The 17,835-nt window shown below is 47.0% G+C and overlaps 1 protein-coding gene across 1 annotated transcript in view; it reads right to left on the reverse strand.

The window, feature by feature from the left end:
• Positions 1-1,372: 1,372 nt before the first annotated feature.
• The window catches only part of THEM6 (thioesterase superfamily member 6), an 18,064-nt gene continuing 1,601 nt past the window's right edge, over positions 1,373-17,835 (reverse strand). The window contains exons 2-4 of the mRNA XM_085852784.1: positions 8,868-8,946; positions 3,512-3,644; positions 1,373-2,544 (exon numbers count right to left, since the gene is read on the reverse strand). Coding sequence (XP_085708910.1) covers positions 2,308-2,544; positions 3,512-3,644; positions 8,868-8,946 — 449 coding nt within the window. The 3' untranslated portion in view covers positions 1,373-2,307. The remainder of the gene's footprint in view (positions 2,545-3,511; positions 3,645-8,867; positions 8,947-17,835) is intronic.

Raw genomic sequence — 17,835 nt, forward strand, 5'->3', positions numbered from 1 at the left:
GTCAGGTGTCTGATATATATATATATATATATATATATATATATATATATATATATATATATATATATATATATATATATATATATATATATATATATATATATATATATATATATATATATATCAATATCAATATCATATCTCAGACGCACCTCCTGACTTATGGTGAGCATCGCCGTTATTTCGATTATATATACATATATGAACTGCTTTTTATACTCTTCATAGCCAACATCACACGCATTGGATTCTGAACCATATTTTGCTGAAATTTCTCCACCATCTTTCTTCGTTCTTCCTCAAAACAAGCACACACTAACTACTGCCTTTTTTAAATTAAGGAATTAGTAGTCAAAGGGTAAATTATGTTGTACTTAAGCATCATAATCACTCTCTTGTATGAAGCTGTCTCAACCGATTAAGGGTATTTTGGTTTACCTTCCATCATGTTGGTTCAGATCTGGCATCAAAATATTTTATCTTTTTGCAGGAAAAAGAAAATAAGAACCCAAAGAATTTTTAATTTTAACATTACAGGTTGAGCCCCTTCACCTCACCTCCTCCCTCCCACCCTCCCCCCCAAGCCATTCTTTAATCCAAAACCCAAATGGTTCCTCAATAACCTTCAGCAAGGAAAATCTGACAAGTCTAGCCTACATGCGCTCCAGCTTCACGTCAGAGTTTGCTTAGTGTCATGGACAGAATAACATGTGCTTTAATATTTAAAATAAAGAAAGGATTGTCAGTTGGGGGGGGGGGGCAACACTTGAGGGGACACAGGTTCAGAATCAAAAAGCCTCCCTCATTGGTCCTCTCTGCTCAATTTGAAGGAATGTACAAATCAAAGGTTCAGCTTTCAACTTTGAGAAGCAGTTGTCCCTGAAACCACTTTGGCAGACATCAATGTTCTCAATTTGTTTGAATGTCTGTGCAATGCTAGAATTGAACTTGGCATGCTCAGACCCGCTCCGAAGGAATGATTTTTCAACAACGAAGGGACTTTAAAACGTCGTCCTTTTGGGGATTATTTCAACTCCATCAAGGACCGAGAGGAAGTCCTGATGATCGGGCACCTCAGAGTAAAGTTCCCACGATCAACATGAATGCTAAATTTTAAAGACCTCATTTTGAATAAGATTGTCATCAACAAAAGTGCCCATGATTGAAAAATGTTTTAATTCCAACAATCCAAATTATTTATTTCTTTACTATGCTCATGCTAAGCAACTGGAGCCAAATATATATTTTTTTGTTTTTCCTTTTAAACACAGAGCCACGATTCTCCTTTAAACAGCGAGTCGTGTTACAGGAAATTAGAGTATTTGTGGAAAAGGATGACAAATAATAAAAGATTCTGATTCGGAACCATAAATTATCACTATTAATTAATTTCCTTGGATGATTTTGAAGTATGCAGACATACAAGGAAAGCTATGGATAAAGCGCTCTGCTGGTTTGCTCCCAATAACTCTGTCATCATTCCGGTGTAGCAAGAATTAAATAAAATTGGCTTGGATCCTGCATCAAGCCAAATGCATTGTGGTTATTTGACAAAGGCCACAACCTATACTCTACCAAGCAGAAATATACATCACACAGGCGTTGCAGATAGTGCTTATAAACAAAGGATAGACAACATGCGTGACCGCTTAAAACAACGAAACAAAGTGCAAAATAATTTCAAGTGAATGTAGGAAAAACAATTGAAGTTTTGGATTCCCAGTTGCAATTAGCTGTGATGGATATGTGAGAGCAATTCGTCACAGCTTATCGCACAAGGTTGAGGAAGTAATTATCTGGATGGACTGACTGCCTGAATGAATTGTTGCGGTTACGGTGGATATTTAAAAATAAAAAAAACCCAACAAAAGGCAGGATTAAAGTGAACTTTGCTTCTTCTCTCGGTCCCCTCCCAAATACCACGAATCAAACCGCTTTCCCCTGCAACGTTCGTAGCACATCTGACGGAATAAAGTAGTGCACATGCCTCGAATTGCATACCGAATGGATGCACAATCAAAATGCAAGTGTGAGAGTGCACAGTGTGTTCTTGCATGGAAATGTGTGTGCAAGTAACGGCGTACCAAGAGCGAGTGTGCCGTGCTTTGGTTGACAAAGTACCGATGTAGGTACAGAAGATATACAATACAAGAGTGCAAGCACCGTCACACCAATGCTTATTCATGCCTCGCCCTCCGGTGCATACAAATTTGGAAATTTGAACGCGCGATCAGAATAACAAAAGGAGGAATAAAATAAAAATCCAAAAACAGATACAAATCAATTGACGAGGACGTGACACGTTCCTTACTGGCCCTCGTCGCTCAGGGCCTGTCGACTCGCGTCGTCATATTCCATCCAGCACTGAACCTCAAGGGGTGGCGTCGGAGATTCGACGGAGCGACGGCAAAGGTTCCGCACCACATCGTCCGGTGTTGCTCCACGGACGTTCATCTTGACCAGGGCGATGGCCGCAGTGCGTCCGTCACGCCGTGCCACAAACTGCTGTTCCATATAAAAGGCCTTGGAGTCCCAGCACAGGATCTTGGTGTGTGAGGGGTCGGGAGATTGTCTTTCATTGCAGCACAAATTTGTTCTAAATGTTCAACGAGGAAGCTACAACAAAAATGGCTCTTTTACTCCCATGCTTTCCTTCACCATGAAACATGCTGAAAATTCGTCAAAAAGCTTCAATATTTACATCCCACCCCATGCTTAACTTACATGAACAAGGCATTCGGAAATAAGTGAAAATTTATGATTTTGTATGTACAGGACAGAATCACCAAAATTATAACTCTCCCAAAATAAAATAATTGAAAACAAAATGTCAGCTGCAAATCCACCACCAGTTCCACTGCCAGTTCCAACAGCAGCTTTTAAATTTGAAAACTCTCCCTCTCTCTGCTTCTTTCAACAGCCCAAGTTTGGGCAAAATTTTGGGATCGGGCAGGGAAATATCTTGGCCCAAGTCTCACAAATTGGCTGCCCCCAACTGAATGCGATTAAGGTAGGAATTTTGTCTGGGGTGCCAGCAATAACTCGCCTACTCTTTACGAATGACACGATGGTATCTTTGACGTCCACCAACCAGCAATGGCAGACAGATCTTCTGGCTGAATGTCCTTCCGACAGACAGTAAACAGATGCCTCACCCCACATGTGATACACAAGGGTGGCAGTTTATAGCTCAAAGATTGAGACCCAGACGAGACAACAGACAGGTGAGTAGACACCTTTAAGCTATCCTGCCAACCTTTGTAAGTTCTGTATGTAGTTTTGAAGCAAGCCAGATAACCAATCATGAAATTAGCATGCATCCAATGCAGCTGTTCGGCCATACGCACATTTCAGCTCCATTATCAAAAAGATTTTGGCACAAAGAATATCAATCTGAAATCTTCACAGTGCGTTCAAATTGAGAAAATTACAATTAAAAGTAATAATAATTGTTTTTTAAATGTCTCCCCACTATTGCGTTTTCCTAACCCACATGTTTTGGTGCAGCCACCTTTGTTCGGATGATAAAGCGCTCGAAGAGGGTGAGCGAGCGCCGGTAACGGATGGCAAGCCCTCCAGCTACGATAGTGGCACGGCAGGCTCTCATGGCTTTGGCAATACCATGGGAGAAGCAAAGTGCAATCCTGCAGTGAAGGAATCGAGGAAAAGCTCCGTTAGAGCGACATGGTGAGTCAAGTCCAAACAGACGATTCAACATTCAAAACAGCCATGGTTCCTGCACGTCTCACTCCCAAAACCAACAAATTATGTATAAAATTCCATCATCCACTGCACCCACCCTGATGTACTACGTTAATTTGTCTGCTATTGTCCACAGGAGCAATTTGTGTTCTTATCCTTTACCAGATACACAAACAAGTTCCTCCATGAACCTCAGAAGTATAAATGTGCGTCACAGTACATGTAATGCAGACCTGCTCCTCTGAAGCAATAAATCGCCTGATATTCAAGCCAAGCGTCTCCACCAAATCATTTCTACGATCTCGGATTGGCCAGGTAGAGTGAAACACTTAGCCCAACTCACGAGCCTCATAAAAAATATAAAAAAAACTCGACTACCTGTAAATAGGAAAATTTGGAATTTGTCAGGCCTGCGTTGTATCTCTAAACAGCATGTACGCTCGACATCATGCATCCAGCATGTGTAGCTGAACCATCTGAACACTCATCATCCTTAGACAATAGTGGCTTTCATGGCAGGAATCCGTTGCAGATGATCAATGTCTCAATCTAGTACAAGACTTTCGCTGAAAAAGTTTTCAAATCGTTTTGAGCCCTGAAACTAAATGGGTCACTTTTATAAGTGAGTTTTCCAAAATTGCACACGTTACGAGTTACTGAGAAATTTATGCCTGCTGCTTGAGCATGAGGCGTTGTTGGAGTTGTGGTTTCTTGTCCACTTTAAGCTACCGAACGCCATACTTGAAAATAAAAACCCCAAAAAACCTCTGGGATATTGTAATTGGCTCCGTCTGTCATGCTATCTCTTCCTAAACGGTTGTGCAGAAATAAATTCACCAAACTTGGTAGTTATGATCACCACATGGCACAAAGGTGTAACAGCAGTGTAATTTTTGGCCCATAGTCCAGTAGAATTACACTATAACCTGAAACAAATTGCAATAGTTTTTTATTGCTGGATCTTGTTCAGGGGGTCACTGAATGTCCCAATATAAAATAGGACAAATTAGGACCACCGGAAGTGCCCTAATTTGCATAAATTCAAAATGGCCGCCATTGAGCACTTGGGGGGAACCAATATCTCCTAAACGGTGCGTTTTAGACCCCATAAATGTATTATTAGCAGATAGGAAAGTGATGCCAAGGAATCGAAATATGTCGTCAAAATTTGTATATGACGTCATACATGTCAGAAATGACGTCATTGATATAATTTATGTTTTCCTCAATGTTTTTGTCGGAAGTACATGTATGACGTTCTTTGGAAATATGTTCCAAGAGCTATGCCTTGTACATTAACAAATTCAAATGTATACTTCCACAGAGTCTGTCCCATACATGTCCTGGCTTATTCACATGATGAGGTTTTACTTGGTCTGAATCAATATCGGTGGCAACATCCCCCTTATTAGTGCATGATGTCCCTTTGCATCCCGTGCATGATGGTGAACACTCCAAGCCATTTTCCGGCAGCTGCAACGTAGGGTGTTACAATCACCCTTGCATTGGCACCGGATTATTTTCAACAGATATTCCGGTGCAGGAAGCAAGTCCATCTTGCTTGGCTGCATTCGACCATCTGACAAATGCCACCCCCAATCCGTTGGATTCAGTTCTTCTTTCCCCATCCAAACCTGGGCTTGATAGTAATATAAACCCTCTGAGTGCTATCTTGCTGCGTTGGATGATATCTTGCTGCGTGGGGTCTAAGTCTATCATCGGAAGGAAGTGTACGGATGATTTACCTGGATGTTCACCCTTGCATTTAGCTTGCATCGTTCCTGACCACCCTGGTCTACTGGGACAAAGGGGCAAGGAAATCTTCCAGAGAAGATTTAGGTTGGAGGTAAGATCGTTGACAATTAAATCAGGCAGTTTCTGGAAAAGTAATGACGACTTTTTCCCAAGAAACCTGTTGTAATAATGGATGGCAATCTTAGCTGCCGGGACCCCATCATCTGGATAGGCTAAGAATCGTGGTACTGGCTTCTGACTTGGTACTTCTGGTGTACAAGCTATCACTATTCCCATACCATGGAATGTACCATGGCCATCTAAGGTGCGGAGGTTGTGGTCTACATTGTCGGCAATGTAGTCGCCAAAGTGACCTGATATTGGGTAGGTCGTATCACTTGACCTGGCTGCAGACTTGGAGAAGTGCAAAACCTCATCATAGGATAAGCATAAGCCATGAGCATAAAGACTGTGTATCAAAAATCTAGAACCATACAAATGTTGCAGTTGGACAACGAGCCCAAATGGGATGGGCGCAAGGACGGTTCGAGGCCTAGTAGCTTGCATGATACAATGGCCTATTGTGGCAATCTTCAGGTCATTTGCACCTGAGAAAAGACCAGACAAAATAAGCTGAAGTGATTCTGGCAAGTATTTCAAGTTAAGATCAATAGACCTAAGTTGAACTGGGTCTGGGTATGTTTATTTGGAAGTGTCCTGCGCTTTAATGTCCGATTTGATGAGTTCACCTGCAGTCTTGATAATTCGTCGCTTCTCATCAGCTTCATTGTCCATTTTAGGAGTGTCATAAAATTCCTGGAGGATCTGTGCTTGAGCTTTTCTGAATGTCACAATGTTCGGTCTGCCATTTATGTTCGTGATCACAACCCGCTCTCCAAAATGTTCAAATAACTTTACATGCATATACATTGGAGAGTATGGGTCTTCACATATCTTTGACATTTCATCAACAAGATCAGTGACTGTGGTTTGTTCAGTCTCTTTCCTGTAGGTCATCGATGACCTGCAGGAATGCCTCTTGTCGTTGAATGTTTGTCCGCCTCCCTTGCTTAGTCGGTGGAATAATGCTTCTGGTGTCACTTCTGTAACGGAGTGGTATTTGCTTCCCTGTTCTGAAGTTTACACTACAAACTATGTGGTAAATGGAATCTGCCGCGTGAAGGTCAATGCAATATGCCAAACGTCCCCGAACTTTCTCTGCCCAAGGATCGTTTGAGGGCCTTTGGTCGCATGCTTTAAAGATAGACCTCTGGAAGTCCCACGTTCAAACAGGGTAAGAATCAGAGTTGGTGTCTGCTGACATCCCACAAAGGAAGCGGTGTTCCAAAAAGTTAAATATGGGTTCAATAGAACGGCGACTTGGCGGCTCTGGCTCCTCCCGAAACTTTCGTTTTAACGAAAACTGTATAGATTTCTTGTTGCAAAAGTCTAGTCTGCATTCAGAGTGGAACTTCTGCCCCACCATCCCGTTGATGGCAACTCCTCTTGATTTTGCAGCTTCCCTCACACTATGGGCACCCTTCTCTGTCAAAGTAAACGTTTGTCGGCCATCATCAAGCTGTTTCTCGCACATGGCACACTTAGTGTCATCCATGGTGTAGATGTCGCCCTGTGGATGGAAAATTAGTTTTTAGGATATTGTCAAAGCTCTGCTAAATTCCACGAAAATCAGTCAAGTAGTTTACCTAATGCTATGCGCGTACATATGACGTCTAATACGCCACACAAACAATCTGAACCAAACACCATATACACAGTACACTCTACAGCAGTCGCTACACAAAGCATGCAAAATGAAATCAGTCATGCCCACAGTGTAAAAATAGCCACATAAATCTGATGTATTGTACAGATACACTCATGATCACCTGAACAAAGTCACCTGGCCGTTGAGTCCATTTACCTTAGGTGAAATGTGCTGGTGTAGGTTACCCTGATGGGGGGGGGGGGTTGTTGTGTTCCATGTTGTGTTGCATAGTTTATTTGTCAATCCCGATGTCTACTATATGATAAGGGAAAATAAACTTTTGAATTTGATTTGAATTTGTGACACCTATGACGTCATTTCTGACATATATGACATCATATACAAATTTTGACGACATCTTTGGATTCCTTGGGGTCACTTTCCTATTTGCTAATACATTTATGGGGTCTAAAACGCACCGTTTGAGATATCAGCCCCCCAAGTGCTCAATGGCGGCCATTTTGAATTTATGCAAATTAGGGCACTTCTGGTGGTCCTATTTTATATTGGGACATTCAGAGTGACCCCCCTGAACAAGATCCAGCAATAAAAAAGCTATTGCAATTTGTTTCAGGTTCAGCCATTCTGGGGCTAAATCTACTGGACTACCAGCCCCCTGGGTCGGTTTCAAAAGGTCAAACACCAAAAATGGAATGACAGACACATTTTAAGCATTCTTTTAATAAAAAAAAAAAAAAACTTTGTATATGCATTCAACATTGGGGAATGCATGAAATATGCAACGATTTTTTTTTTGGATCTGACCCGAAGTTCATGCCTTGGGGTGGGGAACTTGGGGTCACGGGTTAAAAACTGAAACATTCAACTCAAAATTTGACATTGGGCAATCCTAGTGAAACATTTATGCCATCTTTCAACTTTACTTTAGGTGGGAAGCGTGGGGTTTTGTGATGGCACGCTATCGACTTTGCTCTCGTTGACAATGCATAACAAGGTACGGTGTAAGGCCATTTGATACCTCGTGGGACCTCCGCATGCTCCAATCATCTCAGACCCTGACTCGAATACGCAGTACAAGATTTTGGTGGGTCACAGATGAGATTCTTTGCTGTTCCTCATGCATCCCATCATTTGAAGTTTGTGGTGGTTGTTGGTGTTGCTCCAAAATGCCCAACGGAGCACACCACTACAGTCTGAACACAGTGTGCGTATACATGTTGCACATCCATCGCAAAGTGCTCTTCCCCTTTGATGCAATTGTCGATAGTATGACACATTGAGGGTCACGATCGGTGTTCCCTGCAGCATTCCACTTCGTTAGGGGATTCAGTACCGTCAGTTCGAGGACATGTGGGAAAGGTCAAAGGCTTCAAATTTCACAGCCAATCATCATTCCTAGTCAGAACTCCATAAACTCCTTGTCCCGGACATGATGCTCTGAAACCAAGCAGCTGGACTTGGTCATATTTATTTCTGGTTGTGCAAACTGAAAGGCAATTCTCACCATTGGAAAGGGGCATTCCATCATCACGTTTGGTTGGATCGTGTATGCCCAAAAACCGATAGCCATTCTACGTGGACATGAAAAGCAGCCTTACAGTTTAAACCGAGACATAGTCCTTGAGAGAATAAACTTTGCAAACATTTCCCCAAAATTAACAAAAGAGTGAGTTCATGCATCGACGTATTTCAGCAATCCTACCTTGCAAAGTCACATTCGCGCAGGTAGCGAGCATTGTTCATATGCAGCATAGAATCGAGATCTCCAAAGAGAACTATTCCTGAAAAATAAAATTACAAAAAGAGCTTTAATCCCTCAGGGCCTCTCACCAGGCCAATCCACAGCACACACGGCTTTCCTACGAGACGCCTGCACGATAACCGATCACACAAGCCACCAATGGCTCTTTACTGTACTCTGGGCTCATGTTAGAAAACCCTTGAGTGTGAGAACATGCCCTTGCAATCCATGTTAGAAATCTTGCACAAGTTCACATACCACACACCAAGGTATTTACCATGGCTGTGCAACACAATCCAGCCTGCCTTTAATTAGGCAGATGTCAACAAGATAATACATTGGCAAATAGTCTCCTCTCAAAGGTGTGAGGCCTGTACTGCATCTAACCCCCCCCCCCAAAAAAAAATAAAAACACACACACACAATCGAAATTTCATTGGGCGAATAAGACATAGGGGAATAATGTAAACCACATTGGGAGGAAAGGAAAGGGAGGTGGACAAAGTATATATATTACATATACATAAAAAATGAATAATTAATAAATATTTATCCTACCAACGTTCCTGCAAAGCTATTTCACATATTAAGTGCTCGAGTAAAACAACAACAATCTGTCTTTAATCCTGCTCTTGCTATTACCAAACAACCTTTGCGAGAGTTGGACCACTCTCCACCTCTTGTTCCTGCATAATCTTCCATTCTCTGAATCTTAAAGCCATACAGTTTAGTATCTGCTGGCCCTGGTACTATTGTTTGCTCCACATCAAATTCTCACCAATCCTCTCTATAGCAAGGTGCCAGTCATAAAAACAGCATCCCAGCAGGAATGAAACAGAAGACCAAGAAGGAACACAAAGAAGTAAACAGCAAAGATGGAGTCATCAGGAGGAACCTAGATAGGATTGGGGTTTCAGCCGTTACTCCCCGACCCTCAAATCCATCCAGGCGCAGTCAAGTGAGCCGCAGAGAAAAATTTCTGCAAGAATTAACTTCGATTTCAAAGCGGAATAAAGGCCATGTACTAGGTTGTTAAATAAATAATAAATCTTGGCTCTTTAGATGAAAATAATACGTAACCATCGGTTCCAGTTTCCCAAAAGGGGACACTCACCCACTGCATAAGTGTATTTACTGAAAAGGTTGTTTACTCTTTATTTGGCACTAAAAATCAGAAAATAAAATTTGTGCTTTAAAGGATTGATCACCGAGTACATCATGCATAGTACAATCCATGTACTGTACATGATGATTAATCACCTCGTACACATTTTAACGAGCATTAATAACCTCGTGCATGGTCCAACAAGAGGACTGGTCACCTCGTGCATGGTCCAACAAGAGGACTGGTCACCTCGTGCATGGCCCAACAAGAGGACTGGTCACCTCGTGCATGGCCCAACAAGAGGACTGGTCACCTCGTGCATGGCCCAACAAGAGGACTGGTCACCTCGTGCATGGCCCAACAAGAGGACTGGTCACCTCGTGCATGGCCCAACAAGAGGACTGGTCACCTCGTGCATGGCCCAACAAGAGGACTGGTCACCTCGTGCATGGCCCAACAAGAGGACTGGTCTCCTCGTGCATGGCCCAACAAGAGGACTGGTCTCCTCGTGCATGGCCCAACAAGAGGACTGGTCTCCTCGTGCATGGCCCAACAAGAGGACTGGTCTCCTCGTGCATGGCCCAACAAGAGGACTGGTCTCCTCGTGCATGGCCCAACAAGAGGACTGGTCTCCTCGTGCATGGCCCAACAAGAGGACTGGTCTCCTCGTGCATGGCCCAAGAGGACTGGTCTCCTCGTGCATGGCCCAACAAGAGGACTGGTCTCCTCGTGCATGGCCCAACAAGAGGACTGGTCTCCTCGTGCATGGCCCAACAAGAGGACTGGTCTCCTCGTGCATGGCCCAACAAGAGGACTGGTCTCCTCGTGCATGGCCCAACAAGAGGACTGGTCTCCTCGTGCATGGCCCAACAAGAGGACTGGTCTCCTCGTGCATGGCCCAACAAGAGGACTGGTCTCCTCGTGCATGGCCCAACAAGAGGACTGGTCTCCTCGTGCATGGCCCAACAAGAGGACTGGTCTCCTCGTGCATGGCCCAACAAGAGGACTGGTCTCCTCGTGCATGGCCCAACAAGAGGACTGGTCTCCTCGTGCATGGCCCAACAAGAGGACTGGTCTCCTCGTGCATGGCCCAACAAGAGGACTGGTCTCCTCGTGCATGGCCCAACAAGAGGACTGGTCTCCTCGTGCATGGCCCAACAAGAGGACTGGTCTCCTCGTGCATGGCCCAACAAGAGGACTGGTCTCCTCGTGCATGGCCCAACAAGAGGACTGGTCTCCTCGTGCATGGCCCAACAAGAGGACTGGTCTCCTCGTGCATGGCCCAACAAGAGGACTGGTCTCCTCGTGCATGGCCCAACAAGAGGACTGGTCTCCTCGTGCATGGCCCAACAAGAGGACTGGTCTCCTCGTGCATGGCCCAACAAGAGGACTGGTCTCCTCGTGCATGGCCCAACAAGAGGACTGGTCTCCTCGTGCATGGCCCAACAAGAGGACTGGTCTCCTCGTGCATGGCCCAACAAGAGGACTGGTCTCCTCGTGCATGGCCCAACAAGAGGACTGGTCTCCTCGTGCATGGCCCAACAAGAGGACTGGTCTCCTCGTGCATGGCCCAACAAGAGGACTGGTCTCCTCGTGCATGGCCCAACAAGAGGACTGGTCTCCTCGTGCATGGCCCAACAAGAGGACTGGTCTCCTCGTGCATGGCCCAACAAGAGGACTGGTCTCCTCGTGCATGGCCCAACAAGAGGACTGGTCTCCTCGTGCATGGCCCAACAAGAGGACTGGTCTCCTCGTGCATGGCCCAACAAGAGGACTGGTCTCCTCGTGCATGGCCCAACAAGAGGACTGGTCTCCTCGTGCATGGCCCAACAAGAGGACTGGTCTCCTCGTGCATGGCCCAACAAGAGGACTGGTCTCCTCGTGCATGGCCCAACAAGAGGACTGGTCTCCTCGTGCATGGCCCAACAAGAGGACTGGTCTCCTCGTGCATGGCCCAACAAGAGGACTGGTCTCCTCGTGCATGGCCCAACAAGAGGACTGGTCTCCTCGTGCATGGCCCAACAAGAGGACTGGTCTCCTCGTGCATGGCCCAACAAGAGGACTGGTCTCCTCGTGCATGGCCCAACAAGAGGACTGGTCTCCTCGTGCATGGCCCAACAAGAGGACTGGTCTCCTCGTGCATGGCCCAACAAGAGGACTGGTCTCCTCGTGCATGGCCCAACAAGAGGACTGGTCTCCTCGTGCATGGCCCAACAAGAGGACTGGTCTCCTCGTGCATGGCCCAACAAGAGGACTGGTCTCCTCGTGCATGGCCCAACAAGAGGACTGGTCTCCTCGTGCATGGCCCAACAAGAGGACTGGTCTCCTCGTGCATGGCCCAACAAGAGGACTGGTCTCCTCGTGCATGGCCCAACAAGAGGACTGGTCTCCTCGTGCATGGCCCAACAAGAGGACTGGTCTCCTCGTGCATGGCCCAACAAGAGGACTGGTCTCCTCGTGCATGGCCCAACAAGAGGACTGGTCTCCTCGTGCATGGCCCAACAAGAGGACTGGTCTCCTCGTGCATGGCCCAACAAGAGGACTGGTCTCCTCGTGCATGGCCCAACAAGAGGACTGGTCTCCTCGTGCATGGCCCAACAAGAGGACTGGTCTCCTCGTGCATGGCCCAACAAGAGGACTGGTCTCCTCGTGCATGGCCCAACAAGAGGACTGGTCTCCTCGTGCATGGCCCAACAAGAGGACTGGTCTCCTCGTGCATGGCCCAACAAGAGGACTGGTCTCCTCGTGCATGGCCCAACAAGAGGACTGGTCTCCTCGTGCATGGCCCAACAAGAGGACTGGTCTCCTCGTGCATGGCCCAACAAGAGGACTGGTCTCCTCGTGCATGGCCCAACAAGAGGACTGGTCTCCTCGTGCATGGCCCAACAAGAGGACTGGTCTCCTCGTGCATGGCCCAACAAGAGGACTGGTCTCCTCGTGCATGGCCCAACAAGAGGACTGGTCTCCTCGTGCATGGCCCAACAAGAGGACTGGTCTCCTCGTGCATGGCCCAACAAGAGGACTGGTCTCCTCGTGCATGGCCCAACAAGAGGACTGGTCTCCTCGTGCATGGCCCAACAAGAGGACTGGTCTCCTCGTGCATGGCCCAACAAGAGGACTGGTCTCCTCGTGCATGGCCCAACAAGAGGACTGGTCTCCTCGTGCATGGCCCAACAAGAGGACTGGTCTCCTCGTGCATGGCCCAACAAGAGGACTGGTCTCCTCGTGCATGGCTCAACAAGAGGACTGGTCTCCTCGTGCATGGCCCAACAAGAGGACTGGTCTCCTCGTGCATGGCCCAACAAGAGGACTGGTCTCCTCGTGCATGGCCCAACAAGAGGACTGGTCTCCTCGTGCATGGCCCAACAAGAGGACTGGTCTCCTCGTGCATGGCCCAACAAGAGGACTGGTCTCCTCGTGCATGGCCCAACAAGAGGACTGGTCTCCTCGTGCATGGCCCAACAAGAGGACTGGTCTCCTCGTGCATGGCCCAACAAGAGGACTGGTCTCCTCGTGCATGGCCCAACAAGAGGACTGGTCTCCTCGTGCATGGTCCAACAAGAGGACTGGTCTCATCGTACATGGTCTAACAAGAGGATTAATCATCAGTACAAGGTCAACAAAAGGATTGGGTAATGGTCAAACAAGAGAATTGATCACCTCGTCCATCGTCTAACAAGAGGATTAATCACCTCGTACATGGACCAACAAGAGGATTGGTCTGCTCGTACATGGTCCAACAAGAGGATTGGTCTGCTCGTACATGGTCCAACAAGAGGATTGGTCTGCTCGTACATGGTCCAACAAGAGGATTGGTCTGCTCGTACATGGTCCAACAAGAGGATTGGTCTGCTCGTACATGGTCCAACAAGAGGATTTGTCTGCTCGTACATGGTCCAACAAGAGGATTGGTCTGCTCGTGCATGGTCCAACAAGAGGATTGGTCTGCTCGTGCATGGTCCAACAAGAGGATTGGTCTGCTCGTGCATGGTCCAACAAGAGGATTGGTCTGCTCGTGCATGGTCCAACAAGAGGATTGGTCTGCTCGTGCATGGTCCAACAAGAGGATTGGTCTGCTCGTGCATGGTCCAACAAGAGGACTGGTCTGCTCGTACATGGTCCAACAAGAGGACTGGTCTGCTCGTACATGGTCCAACAAGAGGACTGGTCTGCTCGTACATGGTCCAACAAGAGGACTGGTCTGCTCGTACATGGTCCAACAAGAGGACTGGTCTCCTCGTACATGGTCCAACAAGAGGACTGGTCTGCTCGTACATGGTCCAACAAGAGGACTGGTCTCCTCGTACATGGTCCAACAAGAGGACTGGTCTCCTCGTACATGGTCCAAAAAGAGGACTGGTCTCCTCGTACATGGTCCAACAAGAGGACTGGTCTCCTCGTACATGGTCCAACAAGAGGACTGGTCTCCTCGTACATGGTCCAACAAGAGGACTGGTCTCCTCGTACATGGTCCAACAAGAGGACTGGTCTCCTCGTACATGGTCCAACAAGAGGACTGGTCTCCTCGTACATGGTCCAACAAGAGGACTGGTCTCCTCGTACATGGTCCAACAAGAGGACTGGTCTCCTCGTACATGGTCCAACAAGAGGACTGGTCTCCTCGTACATGGTCCAACAAGAGGACTGGTCTCCTCGTACATGGTCCAACAAGAGGACTGGTCTCCTCGTACATGGTCCAACAAGAGGACTGGTCTCCTCGTACATGGTCCAACAAGAGGACTGGTCTCCTCGTACATGGTCCAACAAGAGGACTGGTCTCCTCGTACATGGTCCAACAAGAGGACTGGTCTCCTCGTACATGGTCCAACAAGAGGACTGGTCTCCTCGTACATGGTCCAACAAGAGGACTGGTCTCCTCGTACATGGTCCAACAAGAGGACTGGTCTCCTCGTACATGGTCCAACAAGAGGACTGGTCTCCTCGTACATGGTCCAACAAGAGGACTGGTCTCCTCGTACATGGTCCAACAAGAGGACTGGTCTCCTCGTACATGGTCCAACAAGAGGACTGGTCTCCTCGTACATGGTCCAACAAGAGGACTGGTCTCCTCGTACATGGTCCAACAAGAGGACTGGTCTCCTCGTACATGGTCCAACAAGAGGACTGGTCTCCTCGTACATGGTCCAACAAGAGGACTGGTCTCCTCGTACATGGTCCAACAAGAGGACTGGTCTCCTCGTACATGGTCCAACAAGAGGACTGGTCTCCTCGTACATGGTCCAACAAGAGGACTGGTCTCCTCGTACATGGTCCAACAAGAGGACTGGTCTCCTCGTACATGGTCCAACAAGAGGACTGGTCTCCTCGTACATGGTCCAACAAGAGGACTGGTCTCCTCGTACATGGTCCAACAAGAGGACTGGTCTCCTCGTACATGGTCCAACAAGAGGACTGGTCTCCTCGTACATGGTCCAACAAGAGGACTGGTCTCCTCGTACATGGTCCAACAAGAGGACTGGTCTCCTCGTACATGGTCCAACAAGAGGACTGGTCTCCTCGTACATGGTCCAACAAGAGGACTGGTCTCCTCGTACATGGTCCAACAAGAGGACTGGTCTCCTCGTACATGGTCCAACAAGAGGACTGGTCTCCTCGTACATGGTCCAACAAGAGGACTGGTCTCCTCGTACATGGTCCAACAAGAGGACTGGTCTCCTCGTACATGGTCCAACAAGAGGACTGGTCTCCTCGTACATGGTCCAACAAGAGGACTGGTCTCCTCGTACATGGTCCAACAAGAGGACTGGTCTCCTCGTACATGGTCCAACAAGAGGACTGGTCTCCTCGTACATGGTCCAACAAGAGGACTGGTCTCCTCGTACATGGTCCAACAAGAGGACTGGTCTCCTCGTACATGGTCCAACAAGAGGACTGGTCTCCTCGTACATGGTCCAACAAGAGGACTGGTCTCCTCGTACATGGTCCAACAAGAGGACTGGTCTCCTCGTACATGGTCCAACAAGAGGACTGGTCTCCTCGTACATGGTCCAACAAGAGGACTGGTCTCCTCGTACATGGTCCAACAAGAGGACTGGTCTCCTCGTACATGGTCCAACAAGAGGACTGGTCTCCTCGTACATGGTCCAACAAGAGGATTGGTCTCATCGTACATGGTCCACCAAGTGGATTAGTCTCCTCGTACATGGTCCAACAAGAGGATTAATCACCAGTACAAGGTCAACAAAAGGATTGGGTAATGGTCAAACAAGAGGATTGATCACCTTGTACATGGTCTAACAAGAGAATTGATCACCTCGTCCATCGTCTAACAAGAGGATTAATCACCTCGTATATGGACTAACAAGAGGATTAATCACCTCGTACATGGACCAACAAGAGGATTGCTCACCTCGTACATGGTCCAACAAGAGGATTGGTCTGCTCGTACATGGTCCAACAAGAGGATTGGTCTGCTCGTACATGGTCCAACAAGAGGATTGGTCTGCTCGTACATGGTCCAACAAGAGGATTGGTCTGCTCGTACATGGTCCAACAAGAGGATTGGTCTGCAAGTACATGGTCCAACAAGAGGATTGGTCTGCTCGTACATGGTCCAACAAGAGGATTGGTCTGCTCGTGCATGGTCCAACAAGAGGATTGGTCTGCTCGTGCATGGTCCAACAAGAGGACTGGTCTCCTCGTACATGGTCTAACAAGAGGATTAATCACCTCGTACAAGGTCAACAAAAGGATTGGGTGATGGTCAAACAAGAGGATTGATCACCTTGTACATGGTCTAACAAGAGAATTGATCACCTCGTCCATGGTCTAACAAGAGGATTAATCACCTCGTACATGGTCTAACAAGAGGATTGGTCACCTCATACATGGTCTAACAAGAGGATTGTTCACCTCGTACATGGTGCAACAAGAGGATTAATCACCTCGTACATGGTCGAACAAGAGGATTAATCACCTCGTACATGGTCTAACAAGAGGATTATTCACCTCGTTCATGGTCTAACAAGAGGATTAATGACCTCGTACATGGTCTAACAAGAGGATTAATGACCTCGTACATGGTCGAACAAGAGGATTGATCACCTCGTACATGGTCTAACAAGAGGGTTAATCACCCGTACACGGTCTAACACGTGGATTAATCGGAGTACATGGTATAACAACATATGAAGTGTAACCTTTGAGTACATGGTACAACACAATAGAAGGGGTACTCAGCGTTGTTGGTATTTTGAAATAGAAAATTTTCGCCTTTTTTATCTGTGGGGCCTTATATTAAAATCTTCCCTGCACCCACTTAAGTATCGGGTTGGGGATGAGTTAATGTCACCTTCCACATCGCTACAAAGGCTTCGTCACTTTAGAGTGATTAAAATTGTTTTTTTTTGTTGTTTTTTGCCTAAAACACTCCCTGACGAATGTCTAAAAGTTTGACGAACATCTGTTTGGTCATCTATGGACGGACGCGCACGCGCACACACACACACACACACACACACACACACACACACACACACACACACACACACACACACACACGCACGCACACACACACACACACACACACACACACACACACACACACACACACACACACACACACACACGCACGCACACGCACACACACACACGCACGCACGCACGCACGCACACACGCACGCACGCACGCACGCACACACACACGCACGCACACGCACACACACCTTCTGAAACCCCCATATGGAGACAACAATCAACAATCCGCACAACATGGGATTATTATGAGTTTCGAGTGGATTACCCGTCCCGTGGACGGGTGGTGGAGCTAGTGGTGGTCACGTGATTTCGTTCCCGGTTCACGTG

This window comes from Eptatretus burgeri, chromosome 13 (assembly GCF_056783735.1).
Source record: "Eptatretus burgeri isolate ZD-2024b chromosome 13, Ebu_testis_v1, whole genome shotgun sequence".
NCBI classification, from domain to species: Eukaryota; Metazoa; Chordata; class Myxini; order Myxiniformes; family Myxinidae; genus Eptatretus; species Eptatretus burgeri.